At 46.2% G+C, this 20,362-nt stretch overlaps 1 protein-coding gene and 1 long non-coding RNA gene across 3 annotated transcripts in view; one reads left to right on the top strand and one right to left on the bottom strand.

The window, feature by feature from the left end:
* The window catches only part of UBE2H (ubiquitin conjugating enzyme E2 H), a 131,092-nt gene extending 115,177 nt beyond the window's left edge, over positions 1-15,915 (top strand). For both annotated transcript variants that reach the window (XM_014591723.2, XM_006158816.3), the window contains 2 exons: positions 8,005-8,133; positions 14,190-15,915. In XM_014591723.2, the coding sequence (XP_014447209.1) occupies positions 8,005-8,133; positions 14,190-14,314 (254 nt within the window). In that variant the 3' untranslated portion in view covers positions 14,315-15,915. The remainder of the gene's footprint in view (positions 1-8,004; positions 8,134-14,189) is intronic.
* A 431-nt stretch (positions 15,916-16,346) lies between these two features.
* LOC106736026 (uncharacterized) lies at positions 16,347-17,033 on the bottom strand. Its single transcript, XR_001371156.2, has 2 exons — positions 16,478-17,033; positions 16,347-16,444 (listed from the first exon to the last, which is right to left on the bottom strand). It is a non-coding gene; the product is annotated as an uncharacterized LOC106736026 (long non-coding RNA).
* Between the last annotated feature and the right edge of the window lie 3,329 nt (positions 17,034-20,362).

The following is a 20,362-nucleotide window of genomic DNA, read 5'->3' as shown; positions in this document are numbered from 1 at the left end:
AAAGCGAAACAGAACGCGAGAAATCACCCCCCTGGGGGAATGGCCACGCCACAATCCCTTCTCCATTCTCTTCTCAGGATCTTGGGCACGCATACAGACATGCCCGGCATGAGTTTAAGCCACCAGGTCCAGGACTCAAACTGCGGTCGACTCTATGGGAATCCAGCGACATAGCCATTACACCAGTAATCGAGGATAAGAACACCATGGTTGAAATTCCCAGGTGACCTCAACTTATTAGCCATTTGTTTCAACTCTTTTTTTTTAAAAAGAGAGATTTTTGCTATCGGGCGCATGCCCTTCCCAGAAAGAGAGAAATCACCCCCCCACCCAGGGGAGATGGCCACACCACAGTCCCTTCTTCTCCATTCTCCTCTTGGGGTTTTGGGCATGCATGCACATGCACCTGGCGTGTTTTAAGCCACTGACTGAGTCCAGGACTTGAACTGCGGTCAGCTACATGGGAGTCCAGCTACATAACCACTACACCATCTATTGGTCCTAGTTTCAATTCTTAAGGGCCAAAAGTCCAGGGAAAAAGTTCTAGGTCACAGAAGGAATCATTACTTCCAAACCATGAGAATCAACTTGTGTGAATATATTTTTTGCCCATCTTACTAGCTCTTAAGTGTGAGCAGGATTTTTGTTTTGTTTTGCTAGAGGGCATGCATGCTCACCAAAACAGAGAGGGAGAGAAGAAAGCACCTCCACCCCATGGGAAATGGTCGTGCTGTAATCATTTCTCTTCCATCTTTCCCTCCTCCTGGGATTTTGGGTGTGTATGCACATGTACCTGTGTTTCTCAAGCTGCTGAGTCCAGTACTCAAACCACGCAATAGGCTATGTGGAATCCAGCTGCCCCAACCACCATGCCTCAGCCCAGCCCCAAAGCTCATTCTTATTACACCATAGAACTCACACTGCTGTATAAGGGGCTGATGTCTTTCTAAATATATTTGTTGTTGTTTGTTTGTTTTTTGAGAGGTTTTTCGCTATAGGGCGCATGCGCTCGCCAGACAGAGAGAGACATAGAGACAAAGCGAGAAATCACCCCCCGGGGGGGGGATGGTCACGCCGCAATCCCTTCTCCTCCATTCTCCTCTCGGGATCTTGGGCACACACGCACACGCGCCCGGCGTGTTTTAAGCCACCAAGTCCGGGACGCGAACCGCGGTCGACTACGTGGGAGTCCAGCGACATAGCCATTATGCTAATTGCTGGTTCCCTGTTGTTGTTTGTTTTTGAAAAGAACATTGAACATTTTGGAAGCAAGAAGTAGAAAAGGGGGTGTACTAGGGGTGAATTTTGAGAAGTCGGATGGCTTTAAGAGGTCTCAGTGCGTAAGCATAATTATTTATATGATGATAGTGTTTTCTGAATTAATAGCATTATCTCTCAATGTTAAATCTAAAGAACAAATGAAGATTATGGAAGAAAAAGTCTCCAAGATCACTGCCTGCTTGGTATTGTGTTTCCTGGTGATGCAGACCACATCGGGGCACCTATAGAATTTTTTTTTTTTGGAGGGGTTTTTGCTATAGGGCGCGTGCGCTTGCCAGACAGACAGAGACAGACAGAGAGACAGAAAGCGAGAAATCACCCCCCGGGGGGATGGTCACGCTGCAGTCCCTTCTCCTCCATTCTCCTCTCGGGATCTTGGGCACGCACGCACACACGCCTGGCGTGAGTTTTAAGCCACCAGGTCCAGGACGCGAACCGTGGTTGACTATGTGGGAGTCCAGTGACATAGCCATTACACTAACTGCTGGTTCCCTAGGGCACCTATAGAATTTTAACCTGAAGGAAGAAACATGCTTTAGAAAATTTTCCATTTTAATGTTCAAAGGAAATAGAGGAAGAAGAAGGAACTTAAGGTCATTGATTCATAAACAGCATTTGTGTTTTCTCCTTTAAGCCATGCACCGTCTTACTGTGAGTCACCTAAAGTAGGGTGGCTTTAGGAATCTGCCCCCCCACCCAGTGTGACTCATTTTAATTAACATGTAACTCCAAGGGATACAGGTAGCTGAAATTTCTACTCATAGAAAATGTCATCTTTGTCTTAATATTTTAGGCAGGTGCGCTGGTGCAGTTTGAAGCATTATCTCATAGCCCTTTCTAATAATGTGTAACGTCCTTGTAAAGCAATAGCAGTATTATACTTCTCTTTTTGCAGATGAAGAAATTGAGATGCAGAGAGGAAGAAACCTGCTCGAGGTCAAAGAGCAAGGCAGTGGAAGGCTTGAGAATAGACCTGTGGTCTGTTAGAGAAGCCAGCATCCCTTTTGCTGGAGACAGTTCATGGAATTTGCTCTGCAAGGTGTTCACGGTGTGTGAGGTGATATCTACCTCCACTCGTTCTACTCTAAGGCAGCCCTTCAGTGTCCCTCTAGAACGGATTCACTTCTTGCCTGTGGTCCAGCATCCTCCACCTGGAGAAAGTGGTGGTACTGGAGTCTGCAGAACAGAAAGATGTGAGGTTTGGGGACCATTGCTTAACCAAGCCCCTTCTGCCGACCTGAAGAAGCCATAAGCAAATAGCCCTTCCCTTCCCACTTGGCCCTTGGGAACAGTGGATGATAGGCTAGGTCATGTTTCCTGGCTGTGCATTTACACACAGACGTCTGTGTCACACACCTCCAGCTGCCAGCAGCCATCAATCAAAAGCCCTAGCTAGGATGAAGCCTGAGCAAGTATATTTTGAAAAAACTCAGGTAATTCTGATGAACAAGAGATAAATGATGTTTATTTTGAAAAACCAGTATTACTTGGGTTTTTAAAATTCTATTTGTGAGGGGGACCAGCAGTTAGCGTAATAGCTATGTTGATGGACTCCCATGTAGTCGACTGCGGTTTGAGTCCCGGACCCGGTGGCTTAAACTCACACTAGGCACTTGTATGTGTGTGCCCAAAATCCTGAGAGGAGATTGGAGGAGAAGGGATTGTGGTGTGGCCATTCCCCCAGGGTGTGATTTCTCGCTTTCTGTTTCTCTCTGTCTTTCTGGCAAGCGCACGCACCCTATAGCAAAAAAAAAAAAAAAAAAAAACTTTCCCCCCAAAAAAAATTTCAAAAAAAGATATTTTGCCAGCAGGTGGCATGGTGGCAAAGGCATTGGACTTCCACATGGCAGACCATGGTTTGAGTCCCAGACCCGGCAGGTTGCTTTCTTGCTTTCTCTCTCTCTGGTTAGATTTTTTTTTTTTAATATTTATAATAAATTAATGTTAAAGATATTTGAACTGCTACATGTTTCTATAATTATTAGCAATTCTAGAAAACAAAAAGATATAAATTTTTCCAAAGATAAGTATTTTTACTTCATTCTTGATTTATAATTTAGGATTCTTCCACCAACACACTTACCTTGAAAGATTTTCTGTATATCTGCACCTTTGAGAGATGTTCCTTTCAGGAGCAATCTCTCACTAGTAATCACTCTGCTAGCCTCTTTCAGGAAGGCTTTCCTTTAAAATACCATAACATCTGGTGTCCAAAAGCTGACCTCTGACCTGAAACTGGGCTGCATGCTTTTGCTCTTCTCCTCTCTGTTTAACAGGTGTGACTCAGCACATGTGTAAAATGGATCAAATGTGTGTTAGCACAGGAAGCTAGTAGACTCAGGAAGGAAAAACCAATAATTAAGGGTTCTTTTATTTGTTTGGTACAAATACGTAGGCGAAGCCACTTATTGGTAGCTTGAGGAAACTTAAAAGTAGTATGAAAGGGTGTAAAATCTCTTCCTGGGACATGTGAAACCCCTAGTTATATAATATGTAGCCTGCAATATTTCTCTAGCCCTGAAGCACTTCTGAGTATTACTTAAAGGGAATAAAAACTATACTTTGTTTAAAGGTTTTTGTTGTTGTTTGAGGAGAGCGTTCAGCTACTAATCCTGTGGGCGGCACCTATAGCATTAACGTGTTAGAAGCCCCCAGCTCACTCTGTTAAGTACCTGAGAGTCGCCCGGGTTACTTCCTGTGGTTGAACAACTTAAAAACAAACACACCGCCTCTGTGAAATAGCCTTAGAAGCGCCTGAACATCTCTGTCTTAAGCCCTTCTGCAAGCCTTGTACTTGTGAGGAAGGGAAATTCTGGGGAGGAGGGCGGTCATCTCTGACCCATGGCTTTGGCTTCCCTGCAAACAAAGTGTGTGATTTTGATGCAGACAGGTGGCAGGTTTGCACCATTGGGAAAGTTGAGGCCATTTGCTTTATGAATGAACACAGGCAGCATAGCGGATAAGCCCGGGTTTGAAATTTAGCCTCTTGGACAAGCTATTTAACCTTTGTGTGCCCAGTTTCTTTATATGTAAATGAGGAGAGTAAGGTCCCCACCTCATTGACTATATGAGATTAGGAGCATATGTGCAAAGTAGGTAAGCCCACCAGTTTACAGTAAATGGTATGTAAGTATCATTCTGCAGTCATTGCTGTTATTGTTATTACTATTAATGTAATTATTATTATCTCTGCTCTGCTCTGGGATGACATCACTTGCTTTGGTGTTTTTGTACCACTGCCTTTAGTAACTCACCCACCCAAGGACAAAGAGGAAAATAAAAATATTTTCAGACTTTTCATGTTTTATTAGATATTTCAGGAACAACTGGTAATGTGCTGGTTAGGGAGGCTGAATCCCACATGGCCGACTGCACGTTTTTTGTCCTGGACCTGGAGGCCAGGCATGTATGTGTGCATGCCCAAAGTCCCAGAGGAGAAGGGATTGTGGCATGGCCATTCCCCCCGCCCTTACACACACCAGGAATACTTTCCCTCCTTTTCCCTCCCCCCCCCTCCAGTGAGCACACATGCCCTGTAGCAAATTAGAAAAGAAAAAAAAAAAACTTCTTATGCATATATACTGTACATAGTTATATTTATGAGAAAGAATTGCTCTATGGCCTTTTTCCATCAAGCATTTGAGCATAAGCATTTTTCACTGTTTCTTAGCCTTTACAAATAGTTTTCAGTGGTTTTGTGTCATGAATAGTTACTTCTTTGTTGAATATATTGTTTCTTTTTTAATTATTTTATTTATTTATTTATTTATTTTTAATCTAACCAGAGAGGGACACGGCAAGAATGAGAGAGAGAGAGGTGAGAAAGCAAGCCACCAGGTCCGGGATTCAAACCTTGGTGAGCTATGTGGGAGTCCAGTGCCCTTAACCACCACGCCACCTGCTGGTCCCTGAATATACTGTATCTTTTAAAAAAATTATAAATAAAACAGCAGTGCGACCACCCCCATGGCATAATGGTTAAGGGACTAGATCCCCATTGCCAATCAAATGGTTCAAATCGCAGCCCTGGAAGCTTGAAAAACACAATAGGCACATGTGTGCCCCAAATCCTGACAGGGTGGAGAAACTGAAAATGGGTTAAGGCTCAACCATGCTCTGTCAGATGTTTTCTCCCTCACTCACCCCCTAACCCCACTCCCTACCCCACCCCCGTGAGTGCACATGCCCTCTGGCAAATTTTTAAAAAATAAAATTAAAAACACAGCAGTGAAGAGACCAATGGTGGGATGGTGGTTGAGGTTCTGGATTCCCACATAGCCGACTACTGTTCAAGTCCCAGACCTGGTGAGGAGAATGGAGAAGAGATTGCTGCATGGCCATCCCCCCTGGGGTAGGAGGGGATGATTTTTCTCTCTCTCTTTCTCAGGCAAGTGCATACACCTTATAGCAAAAAAAAAGGGGGGGAGGGGAGGCAGTGAAAGTGTTCCTGCTTATATTGATAGATTTAGGGTTATCTCAGAAGTAGTGTTTGGTTTAGTTTTTGATTTGGAATTTCAGCATCATCCTGGTGTACATATAAATCTTACTATCATGTGATTCTTTTGGACTTGTCTGAAGTTGGCCTTAAGAAGGTGAAATAGCCCCAGTGAAATCACTCTAAGTCTGTAACTTTAGGTGAAGAGTAGGTTTGTTCTTTGTCAATCTCTGGTGCATGAGGACGGGTCTGTGCTCACGGTCGTGGAGTGAGATCTGCATGACCTCATTCTGTACATCTGCACTGTCCAGTACAGGCTGGGCTGTCTACATGTCATTTGAATTTAAAATATTTAGAATTAAATTTTAAAATTTTGTCCTGGGCCAGCCTATAGTCCAGTGGTTGGGGAAGCTGGATCCCATGTGGCCAGCTGCGTGGGTTGAGTGCCAGACCTGGCAGCCTGAGAAACACACTGGGCACACTGGGCATGCCCAAAATCTTGAAAGGAAGGAAAAATCAAGGGATTGCAATGTGACCATGCCCCATGGAGGGTTTTTTTTTTCTTTCCATTTTTCTCATTCTCTCTGTCTGTCTCTAGGAAGTAAATGTGCCCTCTGGAAAATTTTGTTGAAAAAAAAAAATTCATTTCTTCATTCACACTAGCCATATTTTAAATACTTATTAGTCACATGTAGCTACCATTTTGGACAGTGCAGATAAGACCTTTAGCATCGCTACAGAATGTCCTATCAAATAGGGCAACTCTAGATTATTCTAGAACTACTCAGTTCCTTAACGTATGGTGAGCAGCTGCCTAAGTGCAGAGTTTTCTAGAGCAAAGCTTGGCAGATTTTGGCCACCTGTTTTTGTATATAAAGTTTTATTGGATACAGACACACGCATTTGTTGGCCCGTTATCTTTGGCCACTTTTGTGCTAGAGAGTATCAGTAGCTTTGAGAGACCTTACATGGCCCTCACATCCACCCTTGATGAAAAGGCCATTCTAGAGAAACCCTCTATGAGAGCAGGATTTCTCTGCCTGGGCACTGCTGAAATTTTGGTCCAGATATGGCAGGATGTTCAGCAGCTCCCCGGACTTTAGGTGCCAGTAACACCCCCTAGTTTTGACAACCAAAAATGTCTCCAGTGGAACCAGCAGTTGGTGTAATGGCTATGTCGCTGAACTCCCATGTAGTCGACCACGGTTCAAGTCCTAGACCTGGTGGCTTAAACTCACGCCGGGCACGTGTGCGTGCATGCCCAAGATCCCGAGAGGAGAATGGAGGAGAAAGGATTGTGACGTGGCCATCCCCCCTGGGGGTGATTTCTCGCTTTCTGTCTCTCTGTCTCTCTCTGTTTTTCTGGTGAGCACATGCGCCCTATAGCAAAAATCTCTCAAAAAAAAATAGTCTCCAGACATTACCGAATCACCCCTGTCTGAAACCCACTGACCTCTGATGTGGCTTGGCAAAGAGTTTATCTGTAATACTGCTTAGGCGCACTTGACGTTTAAAAGAATTCATTGACAGAGCAAAATAGAGAGTAGTTTTTGTGCTGCTAACTGTGCTTTTGCATTTCCTCCAGAAGCAGGAGTGTGTATACAAACCATGAAGAGTAGATAGAGTGGGGCAGAGGAGTGGGAGCTCAGGTCATTGTCCGCCAGCGGAGGAGCAGATAGAGTGGACGACACAGCAGTTCTGATGCACAGATGTGGAAGTGGGGGCGTGTTACACCCAGGTTCTCAGGACCTGCTTCCCTTATAAACATTGCGCAGCTGCGGGGTTCCGGTGATTCTGTTCACTGCGTGTGTAGGCAGAATGGGAGTGACCGTTTATTAAAATGCTCATAAGTAAATGCAGCAATTGGTGCTTTTTGTCATACGATTACATAGCGTTTTAAGCAGTCCTCATCAGTTCTGACCCTCATTACCCAGAGTATCTGAAAACTGATTATATTTACCTCTGTTACAAGTTAGAATTGCATTCAATGTCAAATCCTATAAAGTTACATTTTAAAATCTGGCACTTTTGAATATTTTAGAGTGAGGGTTTTTAAATTGCCTTTCAATGAGTATCAGGTCTATCTTTTCCTGGTTCTTCAAGTTAAAATTAAATTTTAAAAGCTTTAATATTGAAATAGATATGTAATGTAGACTATATGTAGTGGAGCATACTTTTATGGAAAAATCATCTTGCTGTAGCTCAGTATCTAAGAAAGTAAGCATTCAAGTGAATTTTGGGTGAACTTGCGTGTTCTGGGTATGACGTGTTTCTTTTTGTTTTTTCAGATCTTACCAATATATTTGAGTCCTTCTTGCCCCAGTTATTGGCCTATCCTAACCCCATAGATCCTCTCAATGGCGATGCTGCAGCCATGTACCTCCACCGACCAGAAGAATACAAGCAGAAAATTAAAGGTAAGAAGGCAAAGAATTGAACCTGGAGACAGAAGAACCTAAAACCTCTTGGACTTTCCCTTAAGTTACTCAGTTTCTAACCATTTCCGGGGCCTATGAAGTGACAGCTGCAGGCTGAAGGAGCCCTCACCAGCTCCTCGTGCTGTTGATAGTAGCCCCAGTTTTCCCATCCTTCAGGATCTGCCAATAGAATTCTCTTTTCCCATTCTTAAAACAGTTTATGTACTAGTATGAATGTCATTTAAATGAAAATAAGGTTGCTAAAGGACATTTGAAGCACCATGTGGATTTACTGGTATTCATCAATTGTCCTGTTTACCTCCATGTGTGTTTCAGAACTTTCATAGTAAAATGTCCAAGTACTTACGGCTTCTCCAAAAAGGGAAGGTGATTCCAAGTTTATGAAAACATGCCTGCTCTTTTTAAAAAAAAAAAAAAAAAAGATTTTTGCTATAGGGTGCATGTGCTCTCCGGAGAGACAGAAAGCAAGAAATCATCTCCCTAGGGGGATGGCCATGCTGCAGTCCTTCCTCCACCATTCTTCTCTGGAGATCTTGGGCATGTATACACATACATGATTCCCAGCATAGGTTTTAAGTCACCAAGTCCAGGACTCGGGTCAACTATGTGGGAGTCTAGTGACATAACCATTTCACCATCTGCTGGTCCCTGCCTGCTCTTTTTAACAAGTGGTAGGCCTTGGTAGCTACCCAGTTTTTAACACTACCTGTCTATTGATGTCCAGATCATTGGCTTCCTCAGAATGTGTGGCCCCTTAAGGTACAGCTGCAAGAGATGGCAGTAAAAATATAATCTACAAGAGCTTGAATATATAGGCTTTCACTCTGAACTGTGTAGGAATGAGACAGGCACATTCAGGAGTTTGTTGAACAACAGTTTCCCTTCTGTTTATTTACTCATTCTTCCCAGGTCTCTGTAGGTTATTGTTTGGAGCTTTTGTTGAGTTAAAGTAGAAGTTAACCTACTGCGATTAATTTACTTAGCTCTCAAGTGCTTTTCAAATTATATCTAATTTAGGCAGCAAAATATCTACATAGCCAAACAAACATGTGTTTCTCTCTTGTTATGAGACTATATTAACATTTAGATACAGGAATCACTTAAGTGTCTCAAAACCAAGGATACCTTCTTTGTTCTTTTAAGGTTTTTGCCACAGGGTATATGTGCTTACTGGAGAGACAGAGGGAACTTGAGAAATCTCCCACTATCCCCACTCCCCACCCTGTACGGAGGTTGGGGAGAGGAAGAGGGGAGATGGCCACACCTCAATCCCTTCTCCTCCATTCCCCTCTTAGAAGAGGAGCACTTGTTTCTTCCAGCACAGTCTTCTTGTGTTACCCCACTGTCCGAGGTCTCCCTGTTTCCTATGGGCTCCCTTTATCTGATCCTGTGGGCTCTTTAGGATCCTTGGTATATCTTTCCTTTCATTTTCAAACTGCTTTTGAGCATGCATGCCTACACACCGAGGGTGATTTTCAAACCACAGTTGGCCACGTGGGAATCGAGCACCTTAAACATTATACCGCTTGCTGTTCCCAGTGCAAGGTCTATTTCTGTCATTCTAAGATTCTGCCCTAGCAATGCAACACTGGCCCTGTTTAGTACATGTCTGCTGTAGTCCCAGTTATAACCCACGTTTGTCTTAGAATGGCTGGCTGTAGCCGAGAGAGCCCTGGCTTTCTGTAATGGTAATGCTAGCACTCATTTTGTCTTCCTTAGTGATCTGAGAGAATCGAGGCCATCCAGCTTGCTTACCAACCCCACTTCCTGCTGCGCCTTATATATATCTTCTCCCCATCTTTTCATTCTTTCCTGCGGGGGTTAGGAGAGAGGTCCTGCCTCATTTCTCAGACTCGCTTCCCCACCAGCCCCGATCTTGTTCCCCAGCTGTGTCTCCCAGCACAGATCTTCCGTTACCTGGCTGTCAGAGTCTCCGTTTCAGAGCCTTCATCTGCTCCTGCGGGCTCCCTGTGGGGTCCCGTGACTTACTTCCTTTCATTTCCAAAGTACTTGCTTCCTCGCCTTGCACTCCTCCAGTCTAATGTGTTTTCCCTCTGCTGCTCTCAGACCTCATTTCTTCCTGACCCTGTGGACCCTTTTTGAGTCCCATTTTCCTGGACCTCGCTGAAGCTTTAGTATTTTATCCCCTACCTTTGTTGAGACTTTCCTCATTTCATTTTATAAATGTGGTCATCCTCTTAAGACTTGGTCCTTATGTTCACTCTCTCCCTCTCCCACCCCTTGGGGAGCTTGCTTCCATCACACAGCGCTTCATTCAGCCCCCTCCAGATAGGTGATTCCCAGAGACATGTATCTGGGCCTGACCTCTCCCCAGGCCCCCTCGACATTTCCATAGATGTGATAACCCCCATAAGCCGCACACACCTCATTCACAGGGCAGTGTTGGGACCCTTCCCTGAGCGCTAGTCAGCGCTCACATTCAGTGGTGCTGTTTCACAGTGCGTGCTTGAAAACACCGGAGGTGCTGGACAGCATGTAGAACCAGATGTTCTTGGAGCGGTCAAAAGAGATGTCATTGCCCTGCTCAAAAAGTTTTGCTAAATGGCAAAGCTTAGCTGCCGTGCAAAGCTCTCTAATACCAAATGTAATCTACATCTTCGCCTCTCCTCCTCTCAGTGCACCAGGTCAGGCGAGTTTCGGATAGAAAGTGGTAGAGCCACACAGTGGCACAGTAGTGAAGTGTGGCACTCTGTGAAGTAGTCCCACACAGGGAGGTTTCTGGCTCAATCCGGAGACCTTCCCAAATATACGGGCGCAGGCTCACTCGTGATCCACGCTGAAGCTGAGGGGTGGATTATGGTGTCAAAACTCTGTTGGGGTTCCTCTCTCTCTCACTTACTCACTCATGGAATAAAGAAAGCAATTTAAAAAGAAAGAAAGAAGGGCCAGCAGGTGGCATGGTGGTTAAGGCTCTGGACTACCACAGTTTGAATGCTGGACCTGATGGCTTGAAAATCACACTGGGCATGTGTGTGTTTGTGTGTGTGTGTGTGCGTGCGTGCATGTGTGCGTGTGTGCGTGCATGCCCAAAATCCCGAAAGGAGAAGGGATTGCAGTGTAGCCATTCCCTCTGGGGGTGATTTCTCACTTTCCCTCTCACCATTTTTTTCTCTCTCTCTCTCTAGTGAGTGCATGTGCCCTATGGCAAAAACTTAACGAAAAAATAAGAGAGAAATTAAGAAAAAATAGATGAATTTCAGGTACATATGTATTTTCACTTCCTCCGTTAGTCACAGAAAGTACAGAAGACAGAGAACATCGTAACTACCACATACCCACTATCCCACTGTGATAAAACCTTTACATTTTGCCTTGTTTCCTTCAAATATTTTTAAAGACTATCACAAACAGTGCTCTTAGTGATGTATTTTATCCAACCACTCAACTCTTGCATAGACACGCCTTTCCCCTGGAATAGCCTCTCCTAGGCTGCAGCTGACAGAGCCATGGGTCAGCTCGGCTGTGACCACCCTCCTGGCCCTTTCACCCCTGCCACCTCTCATGACAGGGAGCAGCTCCTGCCTACAGCTTCGCCTCCTGCCTACAGATTCGCCTGCTTCCTCTCCGCCTTAGTGACCTTGCTCCTCATTTCTCCCCCTCCTGAGAAGCCTCGTCTCAGCAAGCACTCGGAATACCTTTATCTCTGTGAATATACCACAGGAGGCTGAGAGCATCGTGTTACAGCGTCAGGAAAACAGTGTGCAGTAACTTCTACACAGGGACGAGCCGAATAGCCAACCCATTTGGGGGAGGGGGAGACAGGTTTTGGTTTTTTAATAGTTTATTTTTTTCATGAGCAAGAGAGGGAGAGAGAGGAGTGCGCCCTGTAAGGCATCTCATGACACCATGATTCCCTTCCCACTTGAGCTAGTTAGGATCTTTTTTTTTTTTTTTTGAGAGGTTTTTGCTATAGGGCGCGTGCGCTCACCAGAAAGGCAGAGAGAGACAGAGAGATAGAAAGCGAGAAATCACCCCCCATGGGGGATGGCCACGCTGCAATCCCTCCTCCTCCTTTCTCCTCTCGGGATCCTGGGCACGCACACGCACGCGCCTGGAGTGAGTTTAAGCCACTGGGTCCAGGACTCGAACCACGGTCGACTACATGGGAGTCCAGCGACATAGCCATTACACTAACTGCTGGTCCCAGCTAGTTAAGATCTTGGCCTGTGTGCAGGCATGTCTCCAGGTGACCTGGGACCCAGTGCCGTGGTGGGAATTGATGCTCCCAGCACTGCAGGTCAGTACACTGCCACCTCACTCCACCAAGCCTGGGCTAAATTTCTGAGGCTTTAATGAACATTTCTCTTGTTCTAAAAAGTAGTTAAGGTAAATTCCTACCTACCTAACCAAGAGTTAGTTTAATATTATCAGAACATAAAATGTATTTATAATGGATTTTAAGGGCTCCAAGTAACAAGTCTGCAGGCATTTAATGTAAAGTTAGATTTAGACACATTTAAACACCCTTCTAAAATATACAAAAATAGGGGCCAGAGGGGGCATGGTGGTTGAGGCACTGGGCTCCCAGATGGCCGACCACAGTTCAAGTTTTCTTCCTCACTTTCCTTCTCTCTCTCATGCCCTATAGCAAATTTTTAAAAATAACAATAATAATCATTTTAAATAAAATATACAAAAATAGGGCCAGCCCTGTGCCTAGTGGTAAAATGGAATCAGATTCCACGTGGCCAACCATGGTACAAATCCTGACCCAGTGGTGTGAAAAGCACACTGGGCTCATGTCCGTGCGTGCCAGCAGGACGAAGAAATGGAGAAGGGATTGTCACGTGACTGGGGGGTGCTTTTTCCCCTCTCTGCATATGCCCTCTGGCAATTAGAAATTATTTGGACACACACACAAATTATCGTAACTGGACTCCTGCAGTGGTCACTCCATTTAGTAAGCCCTTGGGCCATTTTTCTTATCTGCCTGTTGCAGTCAGTCCCAGTCACTCCATGGGGACACCCTAGGAAGTGTTTTAGTTGGTCTGCATTCCAACTGGGGCCTGTCTGGTCTCTCCAGTTGCGCAGAGGCTATTTACTTGAACACAGTATGCACCTAGAGTTTGGGGGAGCAAGTTCGTTCAGTTCTTCCCAGCCCGCACATTCAGCCTAGGCTACAGCAGTACGAACCTCTAGGTGACGGGTACATGTAAAATCACTCGGGCTGGCTGTGTACCCCGTATAGCAGCTTTTTCAGATTGAGCAGGTTGAAAGACGCTTTCTACCAGCTGCCTCAGAGACCTGACAGGCAGGGTCTGTTTAGACTAAAATCTATTCCTTCAATAATAGATCTAGGCCGACTATAATTACATAACTGCAAGTCTAAAAATGATGGGGGATTTCCTTATAAATGACTGTGGAATCATAACTAGCCCTGTTCTCGCTGGGAGGTAAGCCTTCTGAACGAGACAAAGTAGAAAGGAGATGTGGGGTTCCCGTTTCCCCAGTCCCTCACAGGTTCCTGTGGTGTGCTGGTGCGCTGTTCTCCCCTGCAAGTCAAGCATTCTGGGTCGCCCTTCTTTTTTTTTTTTTTTGAGAAGTTTTTCGCTATAGGGCACATGCGCTCGCCAGACAGACAGAGAGAGACATAGAGACAGAAAGCGAGAAATCACACCCCAGGGGGGATGGTCACACCGCAATCCCTTCTCCTCCATTCTCCTCTCGGGATCTTGGGCACGCACGCACACGTGCCCGGCGTGAGTTTTAAGCCACCGGGTCCAGGACGCGAACCGCGGTCGACTACGTGGGAGTCCAGCGACTTGGCCATTACCAGCTAACTGCTGGTTCCCCTCCCTTCTTAATAATCCCTTCCCAGCAGAGGGAAAAATGTGTGAAGTTTGTGCCAAACAAGGCTCCCTGAGGATCCCCCTTAGCGTTGGTGACCAGGATAGCCCCTGGGGTGAGAGGCAGGTTTGAACCTCCCTGTCTGGAGACTGAGCAGGCAGTGGTGGTGGCTGAAGCACTTGCCCGCCCACTCACCACTCTGCGTTTTCTTCCTCCCCACCCTGCAGAGTACATCCAGAAATACGCCACGGAGGAGGCGCTGAAGGAGCAGGAAGAGGGCACCGGCGACAGCTCGTCGGAGAGTTCCATGTCTGACTTTTCGGAAGATGAGGCCCAGGATATGGAGTTGTAGTAGAAAAAGCACCTGCTTTTCAGAAAGACTATTATTTCCTAACCATGAGAAGCAGACTATAATATTCATATTTAAACAAAGCAATTTTTTTTATTACTAAACAAGGTTTTTATGAATAATAGCATTGATATATATATTATATATCACCCTTTAGATCTTGATTTCTTGGTCATTTCTCAACCTGAGGTGCATAGCATATTCCCACATTCCATTTTGGTAGCAATATGCGGTCCGAATGCATGCATTCATAAGTCCATTTGGCCAAGTCAGCCTGTGTGCTACTGAACTGTCAAAAGAAATAGCCGCTCTGATAGGTAGACATGAGTAAAAAAAAAAAAAAACAAAAACAAACAAAAAAAACAAAAACAAACAAAAAAAACAAAAACAAACAAAAAAAACAAAAACAAACAAAAAAAACACAAACAGGAAAAAGTTGCTTCTTTTATTGATTGTTCCAAAGAAACAAACCAAACCAACCAGCTGTTGGATGTGAAGATAGAATAGTGCTTTTTCAAAATGGAAAGACGACAACTGGGGAGGAAGAGGCCTGCTGGGGGAGCGTGGAGTCAGCCAGGTAGGAATCGGAGCTGCCCCTCCCTGAGCACCCTGGGTGTCCCCATTTCTGAGGAGTAACAGTATCAAACAGGGAGCTAATTGGAGTACTGAAAATAATTTTTTGACTGGGATTTTAAGTACATTTTTATATGTAGATTCTTGCCCTTCACGCTACCAGGCCCTGAAGCCACAAGTGTTTTGCTTTGGAGAACTTTTTGGAAGTGTTTCTGAATCCCATTCTTTCTTGTGAGAGGTAGAGCTTAGTAAGCCAGACCTTTTTGGAAAGGACAGGGCAGGAGGAGCAGAGCGGCTGGGAAGATGCTCCCTCCCACCGGGACGCGCGCACTCATACCTCCGTCCTGGCGTTGGGCCGATGTGAGCTGCTACCTTGGACTGCGAGCTTTACATTTGAGGGTGGTTTTTGTTTGATTGGTTTTGGGTTTTTTGGGGGTGGGGGGGGTGTGTGAATTGTGCTTAGACAGGTTGCAGGTTTAATCCTCACCTAGAAAGAGATAGTCTCCTCCCTGGATGAGCTGCCCGGTGGGCGGTTAGACTCCGGAAGAAGACCGGCCAGTGGCCGCGAAGCCCTGGGTGCTCTCGTTCATGTTTTGGGTTTGTTGTCCCTTCCGCTGCTGCTCCTGACAGCAGCCTGGTCATCATCTTACGGTGGGAGTGGGAAGTGAGTATTGAGACCCAACATACATTCTAAACTGAAAATGCATAGTAACTGGAACAAATAAAGGTTCTTATACCCAAATGACTCTATATGGGAAAAACAGTTTTTTTCAGAGTGCGACTGAATAGGAGGAAGGGATTCAGAAATACGATGTAGTAGAATGGGTTTTGAAGGAAGAAAATTCTCTCTCCTGTGTACGTAAGAGGAAATGAGACAGTTTCAAATGCCTGCTAATCACATGTTTGCTCAGCTAACCGTATGTCCAGGTTGCCGCATTTTCAAACCCGAGTGCTGCCTGATGGGGAGAGGGGAGTTTGGAGGAGTTTCGGACAGCAGCTCGATATGCTTTTATTTGCTGCAACCAACAGGACATACCAGAATTAGCCAATCTAAAATCCTTCTAAAGACAATTGTTGAATGTCCCACCGGGATAATTTAATTTTTCTTTTTGATGTGTTTTTAGTTTAGAAGTGCTATATTCCACAAGGCTTATTAAGTCAATGAGGTTGGAAGAAGATACCCTATCTTTTGTTTTTTTTTGTTTTGTTTTTTTTTTAATTCAAAAAGCACAATCAATCTTTTCTTTGAAAAAATCTATATAAAGTACAACTTGCTTTTAGCATGATTATTTTCCTAAATAAAAAGACAAAGATTTACTTATTTTATGTTAATTACGGGCATGAAGCAAAAGGTTTTCTTTAAAAAAAAAAAAAAAGTGCAGTTACGTAGGGCTGTGGTTAGTTAACCGCACTGAGTTACCTATCTAGCATTTGTGGCTTGTCGGAAGGGTAGTATTAACTATTTAACATGTACTGGTGTACTTTAACTCTAACCTAGCACGCTGTCTTCTCATTGCTTGGGGGAGGGAGGGTGTCTGCTGGCCTGTCGACCTTGCTCACCTGCTGCACACGCAGTTCGCTTGTGCTTTTCACCTGGTGAACCAGCAGTTCGCTTGTGCTGTAACCTTTCTTGTAGGTGCTATTTAGGGTAGGCTTAAAGTGCTGGGTGGTGATTTGAGTTCAAACAATAAAAAATTGTATTTTTTCAATATTGTATAAACAATAGTGTTCTAATTACCTTTCCAAAAAGTAATGTCCAGATGATAATTGCTGTTGATCCTGTCCAAAAAATGCGTAGAACCAAGGTGAGGGAAGCCATGTGAGCGGCCATGTTTCTCTGCCACAGAGGAACCTCAGTTTGCCTCCAATCCAGAGCTCCAGCGTCAGGCAGCCGGTGGTGCAGAACTCCCAGATGAAGACTCGGTGTGGGAGGGTACGGGGGTTAGGCAGGTGTGTGGAGTGTGTGATGTCTGTGTGTGTGTGTGCGTGTGTGTGTCCTCGTGTCTGTCTGTCCAAGCCTGAGTGAAGGTGTAATTAGGTTTCTCTATTAGCTTTGGAAGCACCTGCCATTGCCACTCAGATCACACCGTACTCTCGCATTCCGTGTTCTTTCTGGGCACTAACTGCTCCCATGCATGTCTGGGCCGTGTGGGGCTTTTCCTGTCCTCTGGGAAATTGCCTCTGATAGGGTGAGCAGAATCCTTTCTTACACTAATGTTTAGTCTCTTCCCTGCACCTGGGCGAGGTGAGTGTAGGAGACCATACTTACAGGTACAGGGAAGCTGGACGAGGACCTGGCTGTGAATCAGGACTCTTACAGGTACAGGGAAGCTGGACGAGGACCAGGCTGTGGATCTGGGCCCCCAGCGATAGATGGGGGAGAGTCTGGAGCAAGGAGCGAAGGGGTGTTTGGACACAGGAGCCCGCTTCCTGGTTGCCCAGGGTGGTTCCTCCCTGGACTCAGAAGAGCATCAGAGTCCTGGGGAAGGCTGCACATTCAGCTGCCAGGGTGGTGGCCAGAGGTCAGGACGGCTGCAGGCCGTCTCCCCTCCCTCCCTAGCACCCAGAGGGTTTGAATCCTACCTTGTGGGTTACCGGCCCTTCTCAGCCCCTGTCTGAATGACTGAGCTCGAGCTCTTGCCAGACACCAACAAGCGAGACACTGCGGCGCTGCACCCGCAGCCTCCAGAGGCCCAGGCAGGGCCTGAGGCTCGTGCTCGGCGGTAGTCGGCCCAGACACTGGTGCCTGGGCCTTCTGTCTTCAGTCTCATCGCCCTCCTCGAGGTTACTGTGCAGTTGCAACCAGCATTTTTTATTCGTGAGATCATTATCAGAAGTTGCCATATAATCTCTCCAGGTACCTAACATTTTCCCCCCACTTCAAAAGCTGTTGTTATTGCCAACTGGCTGTTCTAAGCTCCTGAGAAGTGTCTCCCCTGAAAGGAATTTTCCCTCTGTTGCTCCCTGAAGCCCTGTGGGCTTGGCCTGACACTTGCATTTTACTAGGTCTCCTACCGAGAGGGCTGAGAATCACGACAAAGGGACCCACTGCTGGCCTCCGGGGCTCAGGTTTCTGGGCAGCAAGTCTCTGGGAACTAGTATCAGATTTTAAGAGACACATAGCCCTACTATGTTTCAGTGGCTCGATTAGAAAGGTGGAAGCCATTTACAAACGTTTAGCAAAGACTTCCACTTCATTATCAACTTCCTAACTGGGTTCACAGCCTTGAGTGAAATCAAATCCTTTCCCGATGGGGCGCACACAACCGCGAGTCCCTGCTCATGCTTCCTCCACCACTGGCCGCCTTGGCGATCCCATGAGGGATTGGGCAGGGTGGGGCCCTTGGGGAAGGGCAGGTTAACAGCCCTCGGTATCGCAGGTTTCCACTCACCTGAGGAAGAGCCAGGGCTCCTAATTTAGCAAATGCTGGTCTCGGCTGGGAGCCTGGCAGGAAACGGCCACTATTTACTGATTGTATTTGGTACATAGTGTGTGATACTTGAAGAGAGAAAAGGGCCTTACCAGCCCTTCACTGAAATCTAAGCTTTTGGTCGCTTATTTTTTCTCGCCCTCTCCTCCCCTTCACCTTTTTCTTGCATTGTGATGATCTAGTAGGCACGTCTGTCAACAGGACAAATGCCGCCTCTGACTATAACCTCTTAATAGTTGTGTATAATGAAAACTGTAAACTTTTTTAAATAAAATGTGTATATACCTTGGCAAATGGCTGGACCTTGATCAATAAAAGTTCCCATGAGTATTCTTACCCCGTTTTTAAAAACACTCTTTGTGGGAACCAGCAGTTAGCGTGATGGCTATGTCGCTGGATTCCCACATAGTCGACCGCGGTTCGCATCCTGGACCCGGTGGCTTAAAACTCACGCCAGGCACGTGTGCGTGCGTGCCCAAGATCCCGAGAGGAGAATGGAGGAGAAGGGATTGTGGCGTGGCCACCCCCCCTGGGGGGTGATTTCTCACTTTCTGTCTCTCTGTCTCTCTCTGTCTGGACACGCGCCCTATAGCGAAAATCTAAAAAAAAAAAAAAAAAAAAAACACTCTTTGTGAGACCAGCAGATGACATAGCAGTTACATCACTGGACTCCCACATGGCCAAAAGCAGTTTGAGTCCCAGACCCGATGACTTGAAAATCAAGCCTTGCCCGTGTACATGCCCAAGATCCCAGAAAAGAATAGAAGAGAAAGGCTTGTTGTGTGGCCATCCCCCTTGGAGGGTGATTTCCACCTTCCCTTGCACTGTCTGTCTCTCTAGCAAGCACTTGTGCCCTAAGGCAAAAACTTCTTAAAAAATAAAGAAAACACATGCACAGCCTTTGTGTCCTTCCTGAGCTGGCAACTTCTTACCAGGCAGATGACAGGCTTATTTGGGGAAAGGGTGTCACCTCGGGTGGTAGTAACTGAGGCCCTGCCCAGAATCATCTCCCATCCCTGTCCCTGTGCCCTGGATGACTTCAGGCGACTGCTGGTTGTAACATGGGGCTGAGAGCCTGGAAAAAACAACTCTTCTGGAAAGACCTGTGCCTAAACCTTCCAGACCCTGTCAACTCTTGCCCAGTGAGAGGTGTCCACATGGCCTGGAGTTCACGGGCAGCGCAGCCTCCTGCTGGGATTGACCTGCCTGGACAGGAGCCAATGTGTGCCAGGGGAGGCTGGGAAAGCCTTGGGCTTTAAATAAATAAATAAATAATAAATCGATAAAAAGAATTGTGATTTTCAAGCCGCCGGATCTGGGACTTGACCACAGTCAGTCGTGTGAAAATCCAGTGCCTCAACCTTGATTTTTACCGCTGAATTAGACCAGTTTGGATTTCTTTTTAAGAGCCTATGCCCTGGGTGGCCACCAGATGGCGGTGCTGCCCAGCCAGCTAACGGAGCCCGCTGTGCTGGGTTTTGTTAGAAGGTCCTCAGGACAAAGGGAGTAGTTTTCCTGGGGTTCTCACAACTCCCAGCTGTTTCTTCCTTATTCGTTCCCCAAAGCTCCCTTTTTCGCTTCCTACATCCTGCTGTGTTCTCCAGCAGGCCCAGCTTCATACCCACGAGCCGGAGGAGGGTGAAGCCACCTAGGAGGCTGGCGTTCTGGTGCCTGCTACTTCCAGGGGAGGGCGGGATGAGGGAGTGCTAAGGGTGTGCAGACCGCCCCACGGGTGCTGCTCAGGTCGTCCTCACTGACCCCGCAGCCACAAGCCAGGTGCAGAGCCCGACAACAGGCCACAGTGTCCCCTTGACCTTGCACCTGTGGAGGGGATTCCATGGGCCTCGGACTCCAGCTGTGAAATGAAGCCCTGAGCAGTACCCTATGGCCGGATGCATTAATAGGACCCTGAGGGGACACCATGCACCTGCAAAGCCCCAGGGTTTCAGAGCACTTGGGGAGTTTAGAGCACCCCGTTTCCAGCCTAAAGAGGGGTGAAGAGTTGTGTAAGTCAGGTGAACAGTCTTGTCACTGGGCAGCTGCTTTC

The sequence above is a fragment of the Tupaia chinensis genome, unplaced genomic scaffold, assembly GCF_000334495.1.
Source record: "Tupaia chinensis unplaced genomic scaffold, TupChi_1.0 Scaffold000610_1, whole genome shotgun sequence".
Taxonomy (NCBI): Eukaryota; Metazoa; Chordata; class Mammalia; order Scandentia; family Tupaiidae; genus Tupaia; species Tupaia belangeri.
Note: the sequence above shows the minus strand (reverse complement) of the source record. Positions and strands in the feature narration are given on the sequence as shown.